Raw genomic sequence first — 22,086 nt, 5'->3', positions numbered from 1 at the left:
AGCCGTGGCACATCCAGTAAGTGGAGTATGCACCCTTGCTCAATATCCAGAAGAACATCAAGTCTTTGTGAGTTCATTGGACCAGGAATGGATACCAAAAACGTATGCAGAAGCTATGGAGGATGATGAATGGAGGAGCTCAGTGGATGATGAAATGGGGGCCATGGAAAGGAATAACACCTGGTATGAGACAGAGCTTCCAAAAGGGAAGAAAGCCGTGACTAGCAGACTCATACATACCATAAAGTACCTTGCAAATGGGAAGCCAGAAAGGAAAAAGACCAGACTAGTGGCAAGAGGTTACACACAAGTATATGGAGAAGACTACCTAGACACTTTTGCACCAGTAGCCAAGCTCCATACAATCCGGATCCTCCTCTCATTGGCAGTGAACCTAGAATGGGATCTTTGGCAAATGGATGTGAAGAATGCATTCTTGCAAGGTGAACTAGAGGATGAAGTATATATGAGGCCACCTCCCGGAATGGAAGAGATGGTGAAACCAGGGAATGTTCTCAGACTCAGGAAGGCTATCTATGGCCTAAAACAATCACCAAGAGCTTGGTACCACAAGCTAAGCACCACACTAAATGGGAGAGGCTTTGTGAAGTCTCAAGCGGATCACACACTGTTTACTCTCACCAGCCAGCAAGGGATCGTTGTGATTCTGGTCTATGTAGATGACATCATCATCACTGGTAGTGACAAGGAAGAGATCAGGTCAACTAAGACATTCCTCAAGACCGCATTTGACATCAAAGACCTAGGAGAACTGAAATATTTCCTTGGCATTGAGATGTGTAGATCAATGGAGGGATTGTTCATGTCCCAAAGGAAGTATACTTTGGACATTCTAAAGGAGGCAGGAGACCTTGAAGTGTTGAGATGAGGAGATGGAGAGTGGATACATGGATAGAGGAAGGGATTTGGAGCAGGCAGTAACTTGGAGATTTACCACAGTAACTTTATTGTTACTGTGGTAACTGAGTTAAAAGACTTGGGAAGTTACCTTGCATCTATGTGAAGAGTGAATCACGCCAGGATGAGTCTGAATAAGCAAGGAGGAGTTTGGATAAGGTCTGGTCAAGGCTAGAGAGCTTTAGACAGGCTGGCACCAGCTGGAAAGCTAAAGTAATGAACTCCTAGGATGCTTCTTTGGATTGAATTGGATAGATCCTTGTATAAACGAATCAGAGACTCAAGTTTATCAAGGTGATGGATCGTTTGGTGACACAAAGAGTTGCGGAATGGCTCCTTGATACTCCTAGATGACTAGCTTGGATATTACACACCAAAATAGACACCCTTAGTTGTTGGATATGACACACCAACGAGATTCACTCAAGACTTGATGAGAAGTAAAGAGAGAACAAAGAAATCTGATAGATTTGTAGAAAAAAAAGGATTGTGATTAAAAGAGAGAACGCAAACACACTTATATAGAGAAGTATGGAACAGGCTCCATATTCTCGAGATCATTAAAGGGAACAGGCTCCCTTGGAACTACAACAAAGACTAAAGACTTATTCAAATTCGAAAAGAGTTTTTAAAACATGAAATAAAAACCATAGTTTAAAAATAACCTAAGGTGGAACCGTGATACATCATCTAAGGTTTATGTAAGTAACTTGTGGCCTCATTAAAAACCTTCCTTTGGAAAACCCAATGGGACAAAACCAAAGGCTAGGAAAAGAGCACACACAAGCACTTGCTTAGATGATGATCAGTTTGAAACCATTGCTTGAATGGTGATAAGAGTGTCTTGATTGATCAAACGTCCATCAAGACCGTCTTCTTGCTTCCATGAGATCATAAGTAGACTTCCAACAGCTTCTTTGAGTCTTCTAGCTTTGGCGCGAGTGATGGGACCTGGTGGAATGACTAAGGCATCATCTTCTTCCCTTGATTGGTCTTTGAACTCTTTATCTCCATCCTTGTGCCGGTCCATGATCATATCATCCCCTCCCTCTTGAAAAGGATTTGTCCTCAAATCTGGCTCATCTGCAAAATAAGGAACCAAGTCAGTGATATTAAAACTATTGCTCACATCATACCTTCCTTGGAGATCCAGCTTGTAAGCATTGTTGCCGATTTTCTTTATGATCTCAAATGGTCCATCAATCCTTGGCATGAGCTTGGATTTCCTCTCATTAGGAAATCTTTCTTTCCTTAGGTGAATCCAGACTTGATCACCCACTTCAAAGACTCTTTCACGCCTCCCCTTGTTTGCTTGTTTGGCATATTGCTTAGTCTTCTCTTCTATGTTGCGCCTTGCTTGTTCATGAAGTTGTTGTACCTTCTCTGCCTTCTTCTTGCCATCAAGACTAACTCTTTCACACTCAGGTAAAGGTATTAGATCCAAAGGAGAGATGGGATTGAACCCATAAACAATTTCAAATGGAGAAAACTTAGTAGCAGAATGCACAGCATGATTATATGCAAATTCACAATGAGGCAAACAATCTTCCCATGATTTCAAGTTCTTCTTTATAATTGCACGCAAGAGTGTACCAAGAGTTCTATTAACTACTTCAGTCTGACCATCAGTTTGTGGGTGACAAGTAGTAGAAAATAATAGCTTAGTGCCTAGTTTAGACCAGAGAGTTTTCCAAAAGTAGCTTAGAAACTTAGTATCTCTATCAGATACAATAGTCTTAGGCATGCCATGTAAACGCACAATCTCCTTAAAGAACAAGTTAGCTACATGCAATGCATCATCAGTTTTATGACAAGCAATGAAGTGTGCCATCTTAGAAAATCTATCAACTACCACAAAGATTGAATCTTTACCAGTACGAGTTCTAGGCAATCCAACAATGAAGTCCATAGAAATATCATTCCAAGGATGATAAGGGATGGGTAAAGGCGTGTACAAACTGAGAGTTTTATAGGATTTATGTGAGAGTTTAAGGAAGATTTGTGAAGAGATTAGAGAAGAACTAGGTTGAACCGTGAGAGAGAGAGAGAGAGATTGACAAAGAGAATAATAGAGAACTCTTTTTCCTTGAATTATTTGTTTATGGGAACAACCCATTTATAGAATTCATACAGCAAGATGTCGACATTAAGGAAACAATAAACAAAGAAGTTAAGACAGAGGAGAGATGGGCAAAGTGGTCCTGGATAGTGACAGGTCCTAACGGGTGGGAAGACTTTGAATCCTTAACCAGACCCGTGACCTGCACTCTCAACGGTTCCCCACTTCCCTTAGGCGATTCCAAACATTCTTCTTGCCTTCTTCTCTTCTACATCAGTCACTCTTATGTCTTGCACTCCAAGTTAGGGTTGTCTTGTACGGACAGACTTGTCTAGCAAGGTAAGTTGAGTGATTGCTTGATCCGGATGTAATTGTTCCCCTCTTGCTTCTTACTTCATTCTCCTCTCTTTATTGCTTCATGTCAACACTCCCCCTCAAGCTTGACAGTGGTGATTGTCAAGCTTGGAAACCATGAAGCATTCCCTCATTAAAACCTTTACTTGAAAAAACCACTTGGGATAAAAACCAAGCAAAGGAAAAAGAGTAGAATACTCCATGGTGAGGGGATTATTGACATGGGAGGTTTATGAGTCCAAGTCTTGGAAGAATGGACTCACAAACTTTGCTACTGGCCGCCTTGGTGAAGATGTCAGCCAGCTGATCCTCACTTCTTGTATAACATGGGAGAATCACTTGCTGCTCTACTGCTTGTCTTACCTTGTGGCAGTCCACTTCTATGTGTTTTGTCCTCTCATGGAAGACTGAGTTGGATGCAATGTGTATTGCGGCTTGGTTGTCACAATGCATGGTCATGGGAGTTTTGATCTCAATTCCCAAGTCGCCTAGAAGCCCTTTTATCCAGATAAGCTCACTGGTTAGCTTCCTCATTGATCTGTACTCTGCTTCTGCACTAGAGCAAGACACTACCTTCTGTTTCTTGCTCTTCCAAGTGACCAGATTTCCTCCAATGAATGTACAATAGCCGGTGGTTGATCTTCTGTCTATTCTGTCCCCAGCCCAATCTGCATCACAGTATCCTATCACCTCAGTGTTCTTGTTGCAAGCCATCCATACACCCTGACCTGGTGCCTCTCTCAAGTATCTTAGTATCCTCTCCACCATGTTCCAGTGATGAACCTTGGGAGTTTGCATATGTTGGCTTACTTGATTAACTGCAAAGCACACATCTGGCCGAGTGATGGTTAGATAGATCAGCTTCCCAACCATCCGTCTATATTGTTTGACATCTTCAAATGGAGTATCTTCATACTCCCCCTCTCGCAATACCTTGTAACCTTCTTCAAGTGGTGTCTTGGCTTGTCTTCCTCCAAGATCTCCTGCCTCCTTTAAGATGTCCAGGGTATACTTTCTTTGGGACATGAACAATCCTTCCTTTGATCTGCACATCTCAATGCCGAGGAAGTACTTCAGTTCTCCTAGGTCTTTGATATCAAATGCGGCTTTAAGAAAGGTCTTGGTTGAACTGATCCCCTCCTTGTCACAACCAGTGATGATGATATCATCCACATAGACTAGAATCACAACAATCCCTTGCTTGCTGGTGAGAGTGAAGAGTGTGTGATCCGCTTGAGACTTCACAAAGCCTCTCCCATTCAGTGTAGTGCTCAGCTTGTGATACCAAGCTCTTGGTGATTGTTTCAAACCATATATGGCTTTTCTGAGTCTGAGTACATTTCCTGGTTTCACCATCTCTTCCATTCCCGGCGGTGGTCTCATATATACCTCATCTTCTAGTTCACCTTGCAAGAAGGCATTCTTCACATCCATTTGCCAAAGATCCCACTCTTGATTTACTGCCAATGAAAGGATAATCCGGATTGTGTGAAGCTTGGCCACTGGTGCAAAGGTGTCTAGATAGTCTTCTCCATAAACTTGTGTGTATCCTCTTGCTACCAATCTGGTCTTTTTTCTTTCTGGCTTTCCATTTGCAAGATACTTGATAGTGTGTATGAGTCTGCTGGTCACGGCTTTCTTTCCTTTTGGAAGCTCTGTCTCATACCAGGTGTTGTTCCTCTCCATGGCTCCCATTTCATCATTCACTGATTCCCTCCATTCATCATCTTCCATAGCTTCTGCATATGTTCTTGGTATCCATTCCTGATCCAATGAGCCCACAAAGGCTTGATGTTCTTCTGGATAGTGAGCTAGGGAGCACACGCCACTGGGTGGGTGAGCTACTGCCTCTGCATTGAAGTAGACTCTGGTGTTGTTCCAGTTTGAAGCCGGCTTCTTGATCCTAGTACTTCTCCTAAGTACTGGCTGATCATTTTCATTCTGAGTGCCTTCTCCACCTTCCAAGTTCTGATTCTGATCCTCCACTTCCTCCTCTTGGTCATGGTGCTCTTCTTGATCATGAACTTCCTCAGATACAGGTGGTTCACCCTGATTTCCCCCCTCAGGATCAAGGGGAGCAGCTTCTTGGATCTCAACTTCATCTGTAGTTGTCTCGGTTTGCTCTTCAGACCGGCTTGATCCTCCCACATTATCTGATCCTGCTTGTCCCGGCTCTTCCATAGGTAAGCTGACCCCAAGTCTCCTCATGACTTGTCTGAGATTGGCTGCTCTATCTGATGCGGATTGAGACAAGTTCTCCAGCTCATTCCAATCCTTGTTGTTGTAGTACCCTCTGGTTTCTACAAACTTCACATCTCTAGATACCAAGACTCTCCTAGTCTCTGGTTCATAGCACTTATAGCCCTTCTGGTTTGGTGAATACCCAATGAACATAGCTCTTGTGCTCTTAGCCTCCAGTTTGTTCCTCAGTTCTCCTGGTTTCAAAACAAAACAAAGGCACCCAAACACACGCATATGATCAATAGATGGTTTAGCTTTGTTCAATACCTCAAATGGAGAGCAGTCTTGTAGAACTCTGGTAGGAATGCGGTTGATCAGGTAGCATGCAGTTAGGACCGCATCACCCCAAAAGCTCTTTGGGACACTAGTATGGAACATCATGCTCCTAGTGACCTCCATGAGATGCCTGTTCTTCCTCTCGGCCACACCATTTTGTTGGGGAGTGTATGGACAGCTGGTTTGATGAATCACACCTTGTTTGGCTAGATGAGCTTTGAATGCATTGCTGGTGTACTCTCCTCCATTATCTGATCTCAAAATCTTAACTTTGGCATTATAATGGTTAGAGACATATGTTTCAAAGTTTATAAATGCATCTAAGACCCTATCCTTTGATTGTAAGAGAGTGATCCATGTGTACTTGGATTTCTCATCAATAAAGGTCACAAAATACTTGTGATGTTCTCTAGAAAGACATGGAGCTGTCCATACATCCGAGTGGATTAAATCAAAGCAGTGTTCATAGATTGTACTAGACTTGGGAAATACAGTTTTGCAATGTTTTCCTAAGATACAAGCTTCACAATCTTGCTGGAATGAAATACTAGGCAACATGATGTTCAAGGCACGAGAATGAGGATGTCCTAATCTAGCATGCCACATTACATCTTTAGGGAAATTAAAACTTGAATTGAAAGCAACAGATAGATCGGATGCAAGCTTAGTGTCTTCTAGCAAGTACAGGTTTCCCTTGCTCACACCTTTGCCAAGCAACCTACATGAGTCAATATCCTGAAAGTAGACATCATCAGGCGTAAATATAACATTGCAATTCAAGTCATTGGTCACCCTTTTCACAGATAATAGATTAGAAGTGAAACTAGGCATGTAGAAAGCTTTGGATTCTTTCTCAAATAATTTAAGTTCCCCTATGCCTTTAATTGGAACCTTGTTACCATCAGCTATCATAACATTTCCTACTGCAGGAGTGATATTTTTAATCAAATTTAAATCACTAATCATGTGATGAGAGGCTCCTGAGTCTATGACTAAGGGTTTAACTCTATCAGATTCATGAGCAACTTGAAACGCCGTGAATAAACTCCTAGGCAATTGATATGATGCACTAAGGGAGGAACCAAGAGTTTTACCAGACTCCTTGAGAGCTTTGATGAGTGCCTCAATGTCAGATTTCTTGATGGACTCATCCTGGTTTCCCTTGCCCTCATGAGTGCGGTAGGCCGTGGAAGCTTCTCCTACATCACCTGAGTAGTTTGCCCGACCATCAGTCTTGAACTTAGCCGGTTTGAGGTGTGGGTGAAGTATCCAGCACTTGTCCTTGCCGTGACCCTTCCTCTTGCAATGATCACACACCCACACTTTCTTTTCCTCCGGCTTGTAGTACCCTTTGTTGGCTACTCCGGCAGGTTTGCTCTCGGCTCCTTCAGCTTGATTGGCCATCACTAGCTCTCCCTTTCTCTTAAAGAGACCCACTGAGCCGTGCTCCTTCTGAATCTCAGCACACACTTCATCTAGAGATGGAAGCTCCTTGTTCCTCAGTATGTGCCTAATAAGGTCATCATACCCTGGGTTGAGAGTGAGCAGCAAGGCAAAGACCTTATCTTGCTCCCTTCTTTCATGTAGAACATCCGGATCAACTGTTGCGGGTCTGAGCATCTCTAGCTCAGCCCATAGAGACCGGAACTTCCCAAAATGAGCATCAAAGTCTGTGTCCTCTTGACTTAGAGAATTGATTGCTCCTTTTACTTCATACACCTTGCTGATGTTGGATTTGTTGGCATACACCTTCTTGAGAGTATCCCACAGCTCCTTGGAAGTTTCACAGAATGCATAAGCCTCTTGGAGAGAAGGGGCGAGGCTATTCTGGATGATAGACAACACCATGAGGTCCTCCTGACCTTTCTTCTTATCCCCAGCATCCGCAACCACCACTTCTTTGCCATCCTCTCCTAGGACAGTCTTCTTGGTGGGGCGGCCTTCTTCAACAATCTCCCAAAGACCTCTGCCTCCGAGAGCTGTTTTGGCAAGTCTTGCCCATGTCAGGTAGTTAGGACCCTTGAGAGTAACTGGTATCATTACCATCTTTGGGTTCTCGGAGGTATCCATCAAGAGAGAAAGAGAAACGAAAGTTTTGGATGAACTTTGCTACTTTTGGCAAATTCTGGAAATGAGATTGAAGAACACCTCAAGAACAGGATGAACTTTGCCAAAAATAGAAATAAAACACAGAGAGTTCGCGGAAGAAAAAGAGATTTAGGTCTCAAGAGCACAGCTGCTCTGATACCATGAGAGTTTTATAGGATTTATGTGAGAGTTTAAGGAAGATTTGTGAAGAGATTAGAGAAGAACTAGGTTGAACCGTGAGAGAGAGAGAGAGAGATTGACAAAGAGAATAATAGAGAACTCTTTTCCCTTGAATGATTTGTTTATGGGAACAACCCATTTATAGAATTCATACAGCAAGATGTCGACATTAAGGAAACAATAAACAAAGAAGTTAAGACAGAGGAGAGATGGGCAAAGTGGTCCTGGATAGTGACAGGTCCTAACGGGTGGGAAGACTTTGAATCCTTAACCAGACCCGTGACCTGCACTCTCAACGGTTCCCCACTTCCCTTAGGCGATTCCAAACATTCTTCTTGCCTTCTTCTCTTCTACATCAGTCACTCTTATGTCTTGCACTCCAAGTTAGGGTTGTCTTGTACGGACAGACTTGTCTAGCAAGGTAAGTTGAGTGATTGCTTGATCCGGATGTAATTGTTCCCCTCTTGCTTCTTACTTCATTCTCCTCTCTTTATTGCTTCATGTCACACAAAACCATGGTTTTTGGACTTTGGACTTAGATTGTTTAACAAGTTGCACACCTTTCACAAAGTCTTTTCCCATCTCTTTTTCATCCGGCGCCAGTAGAAGTGAGCCTGCAAGTCTTGAGAGTTTTTGGCGACCCAAAATGTTCCATGAAGGTTCCTCCATGAGTTCCCCTAAAAATAAATCTCTCAAAGACAATTAGGACACACAAAGTCGATTATCATAGAAAAGAAATCCATCCTGCCTAAAGTATGTCCAGCAGCAATTTCTCATCACAAGACTTATAAGCAGCTTGTAATTCATTCCCAGGATCATTCTCATACATTACTTTAATCTGCCAAATCCTATAGCTGAAATCAAGAGTGTTCAGAGAACATACCTTCTGGATAGTGCATCAGCAACTAAGGTTTTCCTTACCTTGTTTATACTTGATGAATAAGGAAATGTCTCATGAACTCACCCCCTGCGTGTCTCTTGCTGAGTTTGTTTTGGCTTTTAAGGTACTTGAGAGACTCATGATCAGTGTGAATGAACAAACTCCTTGGGCCATAGGTAAGCTTGCCATGTCTGCAAAGCCCTCACCAAAGCGTAGAGTTCCTTGTCATAAGTAGCATAGTTGAAGTCGCTCTCCAGTTTCTCACTGAAATATGCTATGGGTCTCTTCTCTCATAAGAACAGCACCAATTCATTCCTGAGCATCACATTCAATTTCAAAAGTTTTATTGAAATCAGGAAGTTAATAAGAAGAGGGGCATTAGTAAGCTTCTCTTTTAGGCATTGAAAGGCAAGTTCTTGTGCCTTCTCCCCATTTGAATCCAACTTCCTTTCTTGATCACTCAGTCAATGGAGCGGCTATGGGCTAAAATCTTTTACAAACCGTCGGTAGAAGCCAGCTAATCCATGGAAGCTTCGCACTTCACTGATGGTTTAGGAATCGCCACTCTTGTATGCTTTCACATTCTCTTGATCTTCTTCATCATCCATCCACATCCAGAATCATTCACCCAAATCATTCATCGAGCAAATTGCTTCGCATCATCCATCAAGATCATTTCATTCCATCATTCAGAACAGCTCAACCATCATGCAATACTTCATTCCACACTCATCCAATACCATTCTGCATCTTTTTTTTCCCAAATTTCCATCCGATCCAGTCAATTCATTCCCACACCCAGTTCATGCAATTCCATTCATTCCATTCACTTCCATTCTCAATTCATCATGGTTCACATTCATTCCGGTTTCAGAATTCGGTTCATCATCTTCCATTCACCTTCTCCCCTTGATCTACCTTTACATCCATCTGCACTTCACAACAAAGCCTAGAAAAAACCAAGTGATCCGTTCCAAAAGTACACTTCTTAGGTTGAGGCAAAAGAGATTCCTTTCTAAGCACATCAAGACCACGTTAAGATGTTTTCCTATATGATCATTAAAGCTCTTACTGTATACAAGGATGTCATCAAAGTATACCACAACAAATATGCCAATGAATGATCTAAGAACATGATTCATTAATCTCATGAATGTACTAGGTGCATTGGTTATCCAAATGGCATGACTAACCACTCATAAAACCATGTTTAGTTTTGAATGCAGTTTTCCATTCATCTCCTTCTTTCACCTAATCTGATGGTATCCACTTTTCAAATCAATCTTAGAATATGCAGGAACCATGCAATTCATCAAGCATAATCAGCTAATCTAGGAATAGGATGGCGATCTTTACAGTGATGTTGTTGATGGCTCTACATCAACACACATGCGCCAGCTTCCATCTTTCTTTTGGCACAAGAAGCACTGGTACTGCACATGGACTCATGCTCCTCAAGGATATGCCCTTTTCCATCAACTCCTCAACTTGTTTTTTGCAAGTTCTTTAGTCTCCACGGGATTATCCTATAGCTGGCCTATGTTGGAAGTGTGAACCAGGAACAAAATCAAATCTGATTTGAATCCTCTAAGAGGTGGAAGAACAATTGGATTATCTTCAGGAATATATCTTCAAATTCCTGTAAAAGTACTTTAATTTAACTCGTTATACCGTTATGTTTAGTTCATAACATTCAAAAGAGACTGTTTTGAAGAGAATTAAAAGAATCTCCATTGGTGAAGCAGGATGATTTTTGATGATGATTTCATTGGATGTGGCATATGAGTTTTGCATTTCCTTCTTTTTTATAGTCTTTTACATTTTTTATTTCTCCGGCCAACTTCATTTTCCTTGCTGGCTTTTGATTTTTTTGGGATCAATTTCAATTTAGCAAGGCTTTTGACAAGAGTGTCGAATCCATCTCAAACACTACATTTTAAGAAGAAAAAATAGCGATGCTTCTCGATGTATCTCATTCCAACCAAAACCACTAATCATAGCAGTCCAGGAAACTAGATTTCTCTCAGAGAGCAATCTATAAAATTCACAACATCTACATATTGAAAATAAACATAGACCATGCTCGTCCAAGTAACTACATTCTTCTCACTCGTATTCTCAAAAAAACTTTCACTTCTTCTAAGCCATCAATTTCAATATACTCTCTAATCACAGCATTCTAGGAGAGAATATATTGACTAAGCATATAATCAAACACTTATTTCAACTTGAGTTTTGACCTACATAAAATTTTCCATTTGATCGAATTTCTATGAAATTTGAGCTCATTTTTATGCCAAAACATTATGCATTTCATTTTTAACGATGAATTGTTCGTTTCAAAATGACATGATGTGTCTCTACATTCAAAGAAATTTGAACGAGCTACATGTAGAAGAATTTGGCCAAAATGGAAAATTATATACTTATTAATTTAAAGGAGCATGAAAAAAGTAAAACATATGCTTACATGAGTGTTTGGACTGAATTTCGACAGATATTAAAAGGCGTATAGGAAAAATGTACTAGAATAAATTATTTCTATTGTGAAATATCTTGAAAAATATAATTTGACATTATGTGGAACATATGAAAAGTTATATGAAGTAGTAATGGTAACTTTTCAGGATTATTAGAGATTCTAGCAGAATTTCATTGTTATAAAACACATGTTTATTGGATTACATATCACTAGTGGTAGTATTTCATCATCATTATATTGGTCATGATATCCAAAATAAATTAATTCTTTTGATTACTTCATGAATAAATTAAACTCAATACAAAAATAAAAGAAGCAGAATATTTTAAGTGATTTTGAATTGTACTCCCGATGCTAGCCATCAAGAGAAAATGACAATTATTCTAAGGTAAGTTCATTTTTCACTTTTGAAGTGTTAAATATACGTTATAATCTTTAGATCTTGATTTAGATAAAGTGATAGGTCAAAACTATGATAATGTATCTAATAGGAAAGAACGAAAACAAAGTGTTCATAAAAAAATATTTGAATATTTGTCTTAGAGATTTTTATACACTATATGCTTTTCATAGTCTAAATTTGGTCTTGCGTGATAATGCAAATAACTATATGAAAGTGAAATATTTTCTGCTGTGCTGCAATATTTATATATATTTTTTATAATACTATACAAAATGGGGGACATTTTGAAAATAAAGGTGAACTTTTTTACTATTAAGTGGTTGTCAACAATCTGTTGGGAAAATTGGATTAAAGAATTAAAGCCATAAGATTTCAGATTATAGATATACGAGAAGCTTTATTTGAAATGAGTGAAAATGATAATTGATACTTTGATCCAAATTATAATTGATCCTTTGATCCAAAATGAAGCAAAATCTTTAGCAATAAAAGAGCTTAGTAATTTGAATTTATATTATCTAGTATTATTTAGTTTGACATATTGCATGTAGTGAAAATGGTTAGTTAACGATTACAGTCAAAGGTAGCAATTTGATGTTGCAATGACCAAAGTAAGTGGATTGATTTCTTATTTTTTAGAAATATATTGAAACTGAGATTGTTGATGCTATGATGAAAGCAAAAGAAATTGTTGATAAAATTGGTATTGAATCAGTTGTTATTCAAACACGTGTTATTTGTAGAAAAAGGAAGTTTGGTAACTAATAGTAATGAAACTATATTATCTATACATGAAACATTGATTCAAGAACATGTTATATAATAGACCACTAGGAGTTTTCTCTGCACAATGTGCAGAAACAATAATTTTTTATGTATTATTTTTATTTAAAAGAAAATTTATATTTGTATTTGGACATATTTATTTTTATATTTTAACTTCAACAATTTGAAAAAAAATCATAACCGTATTTTGTACTCTTATTTCTTTTGATTTGGTTTAACTACTTCAATTTGATTTTATTTTATAATATATTTTTTGGTTATATTATATTACATTTAATTGCTCTTTATTTTAAATCTATCTTTTACCATATATATATATTCTAATAAATTTTGAATTTTTGTTTGTTTTAGTTGAAATATGTTAAACTAAGAAAAATCAATTTTTTAATTAACCTAGTGAACCTATAAATTAAATTAAAATTTTAATCATTTACCAATCAAAAAATATTTGATTAGTGTTTCTTTAGTTTTGTATTTGTTGATGAATATTTACAATTAATTTGCATAAAATGTATGTTTATACAAAATATGATATAAGTTACTGTAAAAAAATATTCGTAACTACATTTACTATTTAGTTTATTTTTATTAAATGTAATATATATATAATTTAATAGTGATATATGAGTTATTAGTTTTAATATATTTTAATAATCTTTCCAAAAATAAATACTTATATAGAAAATTAACATTAATGATGATCTAGAAGTAATAGGTACTACCATATTTAAAAACCTTATTAAAATATATAGAACTTTACGAGGAAAATTGTAAATGTCACAATTAGGTTAGTGTCATGTTACATTTTCCAAAGCCATGTCAGCATTTTTCTCTTAGAGTGATTGTAATGATGACACATATACAAATCACTTGGTAAATAATGTCTAGGGGATTCTATTAGTTCACTTGATAAATATTTGAAAAATACACATTAATACATTATATCAAACTATATTTGGTTTGCAATTTGATTCTAATAAGTTGAAAATGCATGGTGATGAGATTTTAAAATCATGTTTTAATTTTGTAGAAAATAGTTTAAAAACTGAAAATTGATTAGATGTTAATTGACGTGACTTTTCTCTTGAGGTTAAGATTCTTAAATAACTTTTATCAAGTAAGAAGATAAATGTAAGTGATGTTTTGAATTTTTTTTATAGAATTTGATAGTTTTCCAAATACTACAGCTACATATAAAAGTTTACACACTGTTCTTATTACTATTTATTATGGAGATTTTTTTTTTCAAAATTGAAGCATTTCAAATACCTAAAAGCATCTATGTCACAAAAAGTTACATGAGTTAGATTTAATAGCAATTGAGAACAATTTTGAAAGAATTAGATGTTAAATCTTTAATTGATGATTTCGTTTCAAAGCATCTAAATAGAATGACTTATTTGGTTGAATGATTATGAGAAAAATATTTAAACCCAAACCAGACCATACAAAATGTTCATTTTAAAATCATTAAATCATATTTCCTATATACACTTGAATCCAAAAAAACCCCAAAGTTGTAAAATTTCGATCATGCAAGTCTTGTGAATTATGACTAATCCAGCTGGGTGATTCGTCGCAACAAAGGTTTCTCTTAATGAACCATCAATCGAACCGTGTAGATTGTAAAAAGTTTGAGACTTTGAGCTTGGAATAAAAGGTGGTGAATTTGTGTGCCTTTTTAAATGTAGCTGTAACCGTTGTCATTGTCATCTCCTATGGAAATGAAACTCAGAATAACAACATAAGACAATGTAGGAAGAGAAATCAAAGGCTAATGCACTCAACATATGAGTCCAGCGTGCTTTAGAATAGAGGGCATTGCATGCTTATTGATATACTATGAATTTTACCCACTTTCAACCATGGTATATAGATGTTTTAGGAACTAACTATGTTGTTTTGGAGTCCTTTGAGAACTTTTACAGGTTCATGGATGATTTGGAGAAAAGTGGTGATTTGGGTGCATTTTAGATATAAAATGTGAGGAAGCTCGAAGCTGACCATCGAACAAGTTCGAGGTCGACATTCAGAGTCCACCATCGATCGATGCACACTATGTGCCATCGATCGACAGCGAAGTGCGCAAATCCCAGCCGGCTTAAAACCCAAGTCAAGACATAATTATGGAAATACCCCTGGCCGACTTTTAACCTAATATTTATGTGCTCTGCCATTTTGTTCTAGGAACACACGCTTTTTACACACTATTCATATTCTCTAGTTTCATACAACAAAGGTTTTTAGTAGATTTAGAAAGAAGATCCAAGACTCCTTCAGAGATTTGTATTGGAACTCCAGTATTTCTGACCTTAATTTATTTATGAATTCCTTTATGTTATTTGCTATGAATTGCTTTGCTATGTCTGAGTAGTTCATCTTGTTAAGTTTAAGGTTCAAATAGTCATGAGGGATTAGCCCAAAATATAGAACTGCTAAGTTGTCTGGATATCCATCAATTGAATTGCCTTTAATGCTTGTGTTCTAGAGTAGTTAACTAGGACCATGTTCTTAGATAATTGGGCGCAAGCGAAAGCATGGTCCTTTGTATGATTTAATTCATATTGTGCTAGGATTGCTAGAAACAAGCGACAACTGATTTAGTTAAACTAAGTAAACACGTTCAAACCCGCTCGCTAAAGCTTGCTAGATGGGACGTCGATCGACAACTCCATAGTTGCATCAATCGACGGACTGAAAGGTGTATCGAACGACTATCATTGATAGCATTGACACCCGATTAATAACCCTAAGCCGGCTTCATTTAAATTGAATTTGAACCATCCATGTATTCTAGTTACTTGCGTCACAATTAATTCTCAAAACCCCACTTGTTTCTCAGCTTATTATTGAACTCATAAGAGTAAAGAGTAAACTGGTCCTCTGGATTGAATCTCAAATATTACAATTACCACTGTTAACTTGACAGTAGCAAGGATTCATTTTTAGTGTATCAAGTTTTGGCGCCGTTGCGACGGAGACTAAGCTTTTACCTTTATTTTTCGGTTTAATATTTATTCTGAGATATCTAACTTGCTCTACTTCTTTGTTGGAACAGATGATCCAAGTGCATGACCAGTAGACATACTCGGAGCAACGCACAAGGACCACTACATCAACTGACCAACGACGAACTCGCAAGATTAGAAAGACATAACCACCAACAGCCAAGAACAACCGACACCAACATGGGTGATCACGGCAATATGGATGACCTCACTGCTGCATTGGCACTCATTCAACAACAAATGCAGAATCAGCAACAGCAGATGCAGCAGATGCAACAAACCATCCAAAATGAACAACAAGCTGCTCATGAACAAGCAGCAGAGAACGCCGCGCGAGAGGAGCGTGGTGCTCTTATTGGGGAGCGAAACCTTCCGCGGAACTTCACTACAAACCGCTCTCCCATCAACCCTCCACCCTGTACTCGACAAGATTATGAGATCAAACCTGCACTGATAGGTCTGGTACAGAAGAGCACGTTCAGTGGCCTCACATCAGACATACCAATGGATCACATAGAGGCCTTTGAGAGGATTTGCAATTTTTCTCGCTCTAATGGAGTGCCACCGGATTATGTCAAATGCACGCTGTTCCCATTCCTCTCGAAGGGAAAGCTTCTCGTTGGCTGCAATCTCTCCCAACCGGTTCTAACCTCATGGGACCAGGTTCGATCAGCATTCATGAGTCACTTCTACACCAAGTCCAAAACTGCGGTTCTGAGGCATAGAATCTCCAACTTCAAGCAGAAATCTGATGAACCTTTTCATGAAGCTTGGGAAAGGTACAAAGAGTACCAGAGAGAGTGCCCACACCATGGGTTTGATGACGATTACATATTGGAGGTGTTCTACGATGGAGAGAGCTATGAGTTCTGGAACACCCTTGATTCCTCTAGTAACGGAGACTTCATGACTCAAACCACACCTGGTGCGTTCGCGCTCATTGAGAATATGGCTTCGAGTTCACTCAATAAGAACAAGGAGCATGATCGCTCCAAAAGTGTGAACAGTATAGATGACCTAGCGGCAAAGGTGGACCAACTGCTTAAGGGAAACTAGAGCCAGGTTTTCATAATGGAAGAAGCAACTCCTGAGAAGAGCGCAGGCGACAAGGCGTTGGAAGCTGAAAAAGCAGGAGACGATCAGCAGGAAGTGAGCTACGTAAATGGGCAAGGGTGGCAGCTGAAGAATTCCCACCCAAACCCTAACGTAAGGAACAATCCACAGCTTTTCTGGCTAAGCAGGACAAACCAGTTGGTCCGGCGCAGAGCAACCAAGGTCAGTATGCGGGGTATCAGAAGAACTATCAACCCCGAACTTATGTTCTAAGCAAACCACAGAACAATCAACCTCAAATGCAGAACCACCAGAACAATCAGGTCGCTACTACTTCCGCCCCTGTCGCCGTTCCGCAAGATGAAACTAAAACCATGTTGCAGCAACTCCTCCAAGGACAACAGCTCCAAGGGAAAGCTCTGAACCAGGTCACTACCGAGATCAATACCAGAATGAACCATATGTTCGGAGATTTGAGCACCAAGTACGATAATGTCGCAAGCTATATGAGACAGATGGACATTCAGATAGCTCAGACTGCTGAGAGTGTCAAGAGGCAGCAAGGTACTCTACCTGGTAAAACAGACAAAAACCCCAAGGAGTGCAATGCGGTTCAGCTGAGGAGCAGGAAGCAACTCTCCGAGCCAGAAAGGAGGAGGTTTACCGCGGCTGAGAAAGGGAAGCAGAAAGAGTCGGAACAACTGCCAGCCGATCAGGCAGATGAGAGGAATACATAACCAGCACTTGAAACAAGTTCGCCAGGGCCAAACAACCAGCTGAAGCGGTGCGCCCGATCCCAGAGGCTGTTCCTCCTCGCGAATACATTCCTAAGGTCCCTTACCCTGTTCCAGCAAGGGCCACTCGTAAGGACAAAGAGGAAATTTAGTGCAGGAAGATGCTGGAGGACCTAACCGTCCGACTCCCCTTGATGGATGCAATGCAGATGATGCCCTCCATGCGCAGCTTTATGAAGGGATTGATCTCAGGAAAAATATCAGAGGAGAGCGAGTTCATGACGGTTTCCAAGGAGTGCAGCGCAGTTCTTCAGAACAGGCAGATAAAGAAGCGAGGAGACCCCGACAAATTTGTCCTCTCTATCCAGATTGGGAAGACAGTTTTTGCATGCTCTTTGGTTGACCTTGGGTCCAGCGTGAATCTCATGCCTTACTCTGTGGCTCGACGTCTAGGATACACGCATTTCAAACCAACTAAGATGTCATTGGTATTCGCAGATAGATCAGTCAAATCCCCGGTTGGTATTCCAGAGGATCTCCATGTAAAGGTCGGGAACACCTCTGTTCCAGCAGACTTCGTTGTTCTAGAACTGGAAGAAGAGTCTAAAGATCCTCTCATCTTGGGAAGACCATTCTTATGTACTGTTGGAGCCATCATTGATGTGCAACAGGGGAAGATTGATTTGAATCTTGGAGACATAGTTATGCAGTTCGAGATGGATGAGTTGCTAAAGAAGCCGATGTTGGATGGGCAGACCTTTGAGGTTGATGAAGGGATTGATCCGCTCCAACCTCGAGAAGGAATGATCGAGGAGATTCTTACCAAGACCCACTGGAGCTTGCACTAGTGCGAGCCGAGGCCGAGCAGAGTGTCGTGAACATTGATGCAGATGGGTATGCCAAGATGCTTGACTCCGCTAGGAGTATGGGAAGAATGGTAGCAAGTTTAAGTCTGGGGGAGGAGAGCAACAGGGTCGAAACCACTCCATCTAGAGCGACCCCTACACCGAACTCGCCTGTTCTGTCGAACCAACCAGAGGATCCCTGAAGCGAGCTTAAAGCTCCCAAGGTTGAGCTAAAACCCCTTCCCAAGGGGCTCAGGTATGCTTTCTTAGGTCCGAATTCCACATATCCTGTCATTGTCAATGCTGAGCTAAATAATGTGGAAACTGCATTGCTTTTGTGTGAGCTTAGGAAATATCGTAAGGCATTAGGATATTCGCTAGCTGACATACCTGGCATTTCACTTGATTTATGCATGCATAGAATACACCTAGAAGATGAATCAATGACTTCTGTCGAACATCAGAGGAGGTTAAACCCAAATCTAAAAGATGTCGTTAAAAAGAGATTATGAAACTTCTTGAAGCAGGTGTAATCTATGCCATATCTGATAGTAAATGGGTCAGCCCTGTTCATGTAGTACCTAAGAAAGGTGGGATCACTGTTATCACAAATGAAAAGAATGAATTGATCCCTACTAGGACAGTGACAGGACATCGCATGTGTATTGATTTCAGGAAATAAATGCAGCAACTAGAAAGGATCACTTCTCACTCCCTTTTATTGATCAAATGCTTGAGAGATTGGCTAACCACCCATATTACTGTTTTTTAGATGGTTATTCAGGTTTCTTTCAGATCCCTATCCATCCAGACGATCAGGAGAAGACGACGTTCACCTGCCCCTACGTAACGTACGCTTACAAGAGAATGCCATTTGGCCTGTGCAATGCGCCAGCAACATTTTAGCGTTGCATGATGTCAATCTTTACTGACCTGATCGAAGACATTATGAAAGTTTTCATGGACGATTTCAGCGTCTATGGAAGCTCCTTTAATGTCTGTTTGTCAAACTTGTGCAGGGTACTAAAAAGGTGTGAGGAGAAACATCTCGTGCTCAACTGGGAGAAGTGCCACTTCATGGTCACAGATGGGATTGTTCTGGGGCACAAGATCTCCGAGAAAGGAATTGAGGTGGATAAGGCAAAGATCGAGGTGATGATGAGTTTGCAACCACCAACAAATGTGAAAGCTATCAGGAGTTTCTTAGGTCACGCTGGGTTTTACAGACGGTTTATCCAGGACTTCTCAAGGATAGCGAAACCACTCACCAGACTGCTCTGTAAGGAGATCAAGTTCGATTTCGACAGTGAGTGTCTTTCTGCGTTCCACACCATCAAAGGAGCTCTAGTCAGTGCACCTGTTGTGCAACCGCCAGACTGGGATCTCCCCTTCGAAATCATGACTGATGCAAGCGACTTTGCAGTTGGAGCAGTACTTGGGCAGCGCAAGGATAAGAAACTTCATGTGATCTATTACGCGAGCAAAACTATGGATGAAGCTCAGTGCAGATACGCCACAACAGAGAAAGAACTCCTGGCTATTGTTTTTGCATTCGAGAAGTTCAGATCCTACCTGGTGGGATCTAAGGTGATTGTGCACACAGACCATGCTGCTCTTAAGTATCTGCTCACAAAGAAAGATGCGAAACCGAGGTTGTTAAGGTGGATTCTTCTCCTCCAAGAATTCGATCTTGAGATAAAGGATAAGAGAGGAGTCAAGAATGGGGTTGCAGACCATCTGTCCAGAATGAAGATTGATGACGACACAACTCTTGATGAAGAACACCCAGTGGAACACGTCAATGCGATTGGTCTGCGTTTCGCGGAACAACCTCTGCGAATCGCATCTGACTGCTCTAGCATCGCGGAACAACCTCTGGGAAGGAGATCCGATTGTTATCACGTCGCGGAACATCCAGTCGCCGTGATCCAAAAGCAGTATTCTCACCTCCCGTGGTTTGCTGAGATTGCGAATTTTCTTGCTGCTGAAAAGCAACCCTTAAGTTCACTGGAAACGACAAGAGGAAATTTTTAAGGGAGGCGAGGCGTTATGTTTGGGATGAACCGTTTTTGTACAGACATGGCAAGGATGGCTTGTTCAGAAGGTGTGTTCCAGAGGCAAATATTCCAGGAATCCTACATCACTGCCATGGTTCATCTTACGCAGGCCACTTCGCTACATTCAAAACGGTTTCCAAAATCCTTCAAGCAGGTTTCTGGTGGCCAACTATGTTCAGGGATGCTCAAGCCTACATAGCCAGGTGCGATGCATGCCAACGACTTGGGAACATCAGCAAGAGGAATGAGATGCCTCAGAATTACATTCTAGAGGTTGAGGTGTTCGACTGTTGGGGAGTCGATTTCATGGGACCATTCCCTTCATCCTTCAAGAACGAGTACATCCTCGTCGCCGTTGACTATGTATCTAAGTGGGTAGAAGCGATAGCAAGCCCTACTAATGATGCAAAAGTGGCGACTAAGATGTTCAGCTCCATCATCTTTCCGATATTTGGAGTGCCTCGAGTCGTCATTAGCGATGGTGAAACACACTTCATCAACAAGGCATTTCAGGGCCTCTTGAAAAATAATGGAGTGAAACACAAGGTGGCAACCGCTTATCATCCGCAGACGAGTGGACAGGTTGAGGTTTCCAATAGGGAGATCAAGAGCATTCTCCAAAAAACTGTCAACACTTCACGAAAGGATTGGTCACTTAAGCTGGACGATGCATTATGGGCCTACAGAACAGCCTACAAAACGCCGCTGGGAACAACTCCCTATCACCTGGTCTACGGTAAAGCATGTCACCTCCCTGTCGAGCTCGAATACAAAGCTGCATGGGCAGTCAAGTTACTGAATTTCGACATCAAGCCAGCAACCGAGCGACGCATGATCCAAATCCATGAGCTGGAAGAGATAAGGCACCTCGCCTATGAAAGCTCCAAAATTTACAAGGAGAAGACCAAGGCATACCATGACAAGCGCATCATTGCCAGACATTTGAACCAAACGATAAGGTCTTGCTTTTCAATTCAAGGTTGAGGTTGTTCCCAGGCAAGCTGAAGTCTAGATGGTCCGGACCCTTCACTATTAAGGAAGTTCGACCCTACGAAGCTGTTGTGTTACTGGACAGAAAAGGAGACGAGTTCGTAGTGAACGGGCAGCGCTTAAAGCATTACCTTGCTGACTCCACTATCGCAGAGGGCGAAGAAATTCCCCTAAGCGATCCCCCATCAGCCTGATCGGCTGATCCAAGTCAAGCTAATGACTTTAACCAAGCGCTTGGTGGGAGGCAACCCACTGGTTAGTGTGTACATTGTTTTCTATAGTCTATTTTATTTCTTTTCAGATTTATTTTGTAGGCCAAAAAAAAAAAAAAAAAAAAAATCGGACACTTCAGTCAGAACAACCAAGGACTGTTCTTCTGGTAGAACAACCCATTGCCTGTTCCAGGTAAGTGTTCCGAACCAAAAAAAAAAAATTATACATAAAAAAAAGGGAAGGGCAGTTAGGGCTTTGCCTATTTAAGGCTCCACCCTTCCACTTTCCCCCTTTTTCACTGCGCCGTACACTGACCCTTCCCCTTGCGATTTTTAAGCGACCACCAAATCTTTGTCTCTCAACCGTTTTAAGTGGTTTTTGCTTCTCACTTGTTTGGAATTTCGAGTTCTCTCTGTTTTTGCAGTTCATTTCACCAGTTTCTACAGGTAAGAGGCTCGACAATCCTCATCCAAATCGCAATACTCAGTTTGCAAAGTTCATCATTCTAACCGCTTCAAT

The 22,086-nt window shown here is 40.4% G+C and overlaps 1 protein-coding gene and 1 non-coding gene across 2 annotated transcripts; one reads left to right on the top strand and one right to left on the bottom strand.

Moving 5' to 3' along the window:
* Nucleotides 1-16,386: 16,386 nt before the first annotated feature.
* Nucleotides 16,387-16,493, bottom strand: LOC125598873. Its single transcript, XR_007332774.1, has one exon. It is a non-coding gene; the product is annotated as a small nucleolar RNA R71 (small nucleolar RNA).
* A 1,130-nt stretch (nt 16,494-17,623) lies between these two features.
* LOC125598871 lies at nt 17,624-18,310 on the top strand. Its single transcript, XM_048772610.1, has one exon. It carries the CDS (start codon nt 17,624-17,626, stop codon nt 18,308-18,310), a length of 687 nt encoding a protein of 228 aa, XP_048628567.1.
* The last annotated feature ends 3,776 nt before the right edge of the window (nt 18,311-22,086 follow it).

The sequence above is a fragment of the Brassica napus genome, unplaced genomic scaffold (assembly GCF_020379485.1).
Source record: "Brassica napus cultivar Da-Ae unplaced genomic scaffold, Da-Ae ScsIHWf_1780;HRSCAF=2413, whole genome shotgun sequence".
Lineage (NCBI taxonomy): Eukaryota > Viridiplantae > Streptophyta > Magnoliopsida > Brassicales > Brassicaceae > Brassica > Brassica napus.
Note: the sequence above shows the minus strand (reverse complement) of the source record. Positions and strands in the feature narration are given on the sequence as shown.

Excerpts from the sequence above, each read along its gene's own strand:
- LOC125598871 (XM_048772610.1), top strand. The coding sequence starts at position 17,624 with ATGCTGGAGGACCTAACCGTCCGACTCCCCTTGATGGATGCAATGCAG.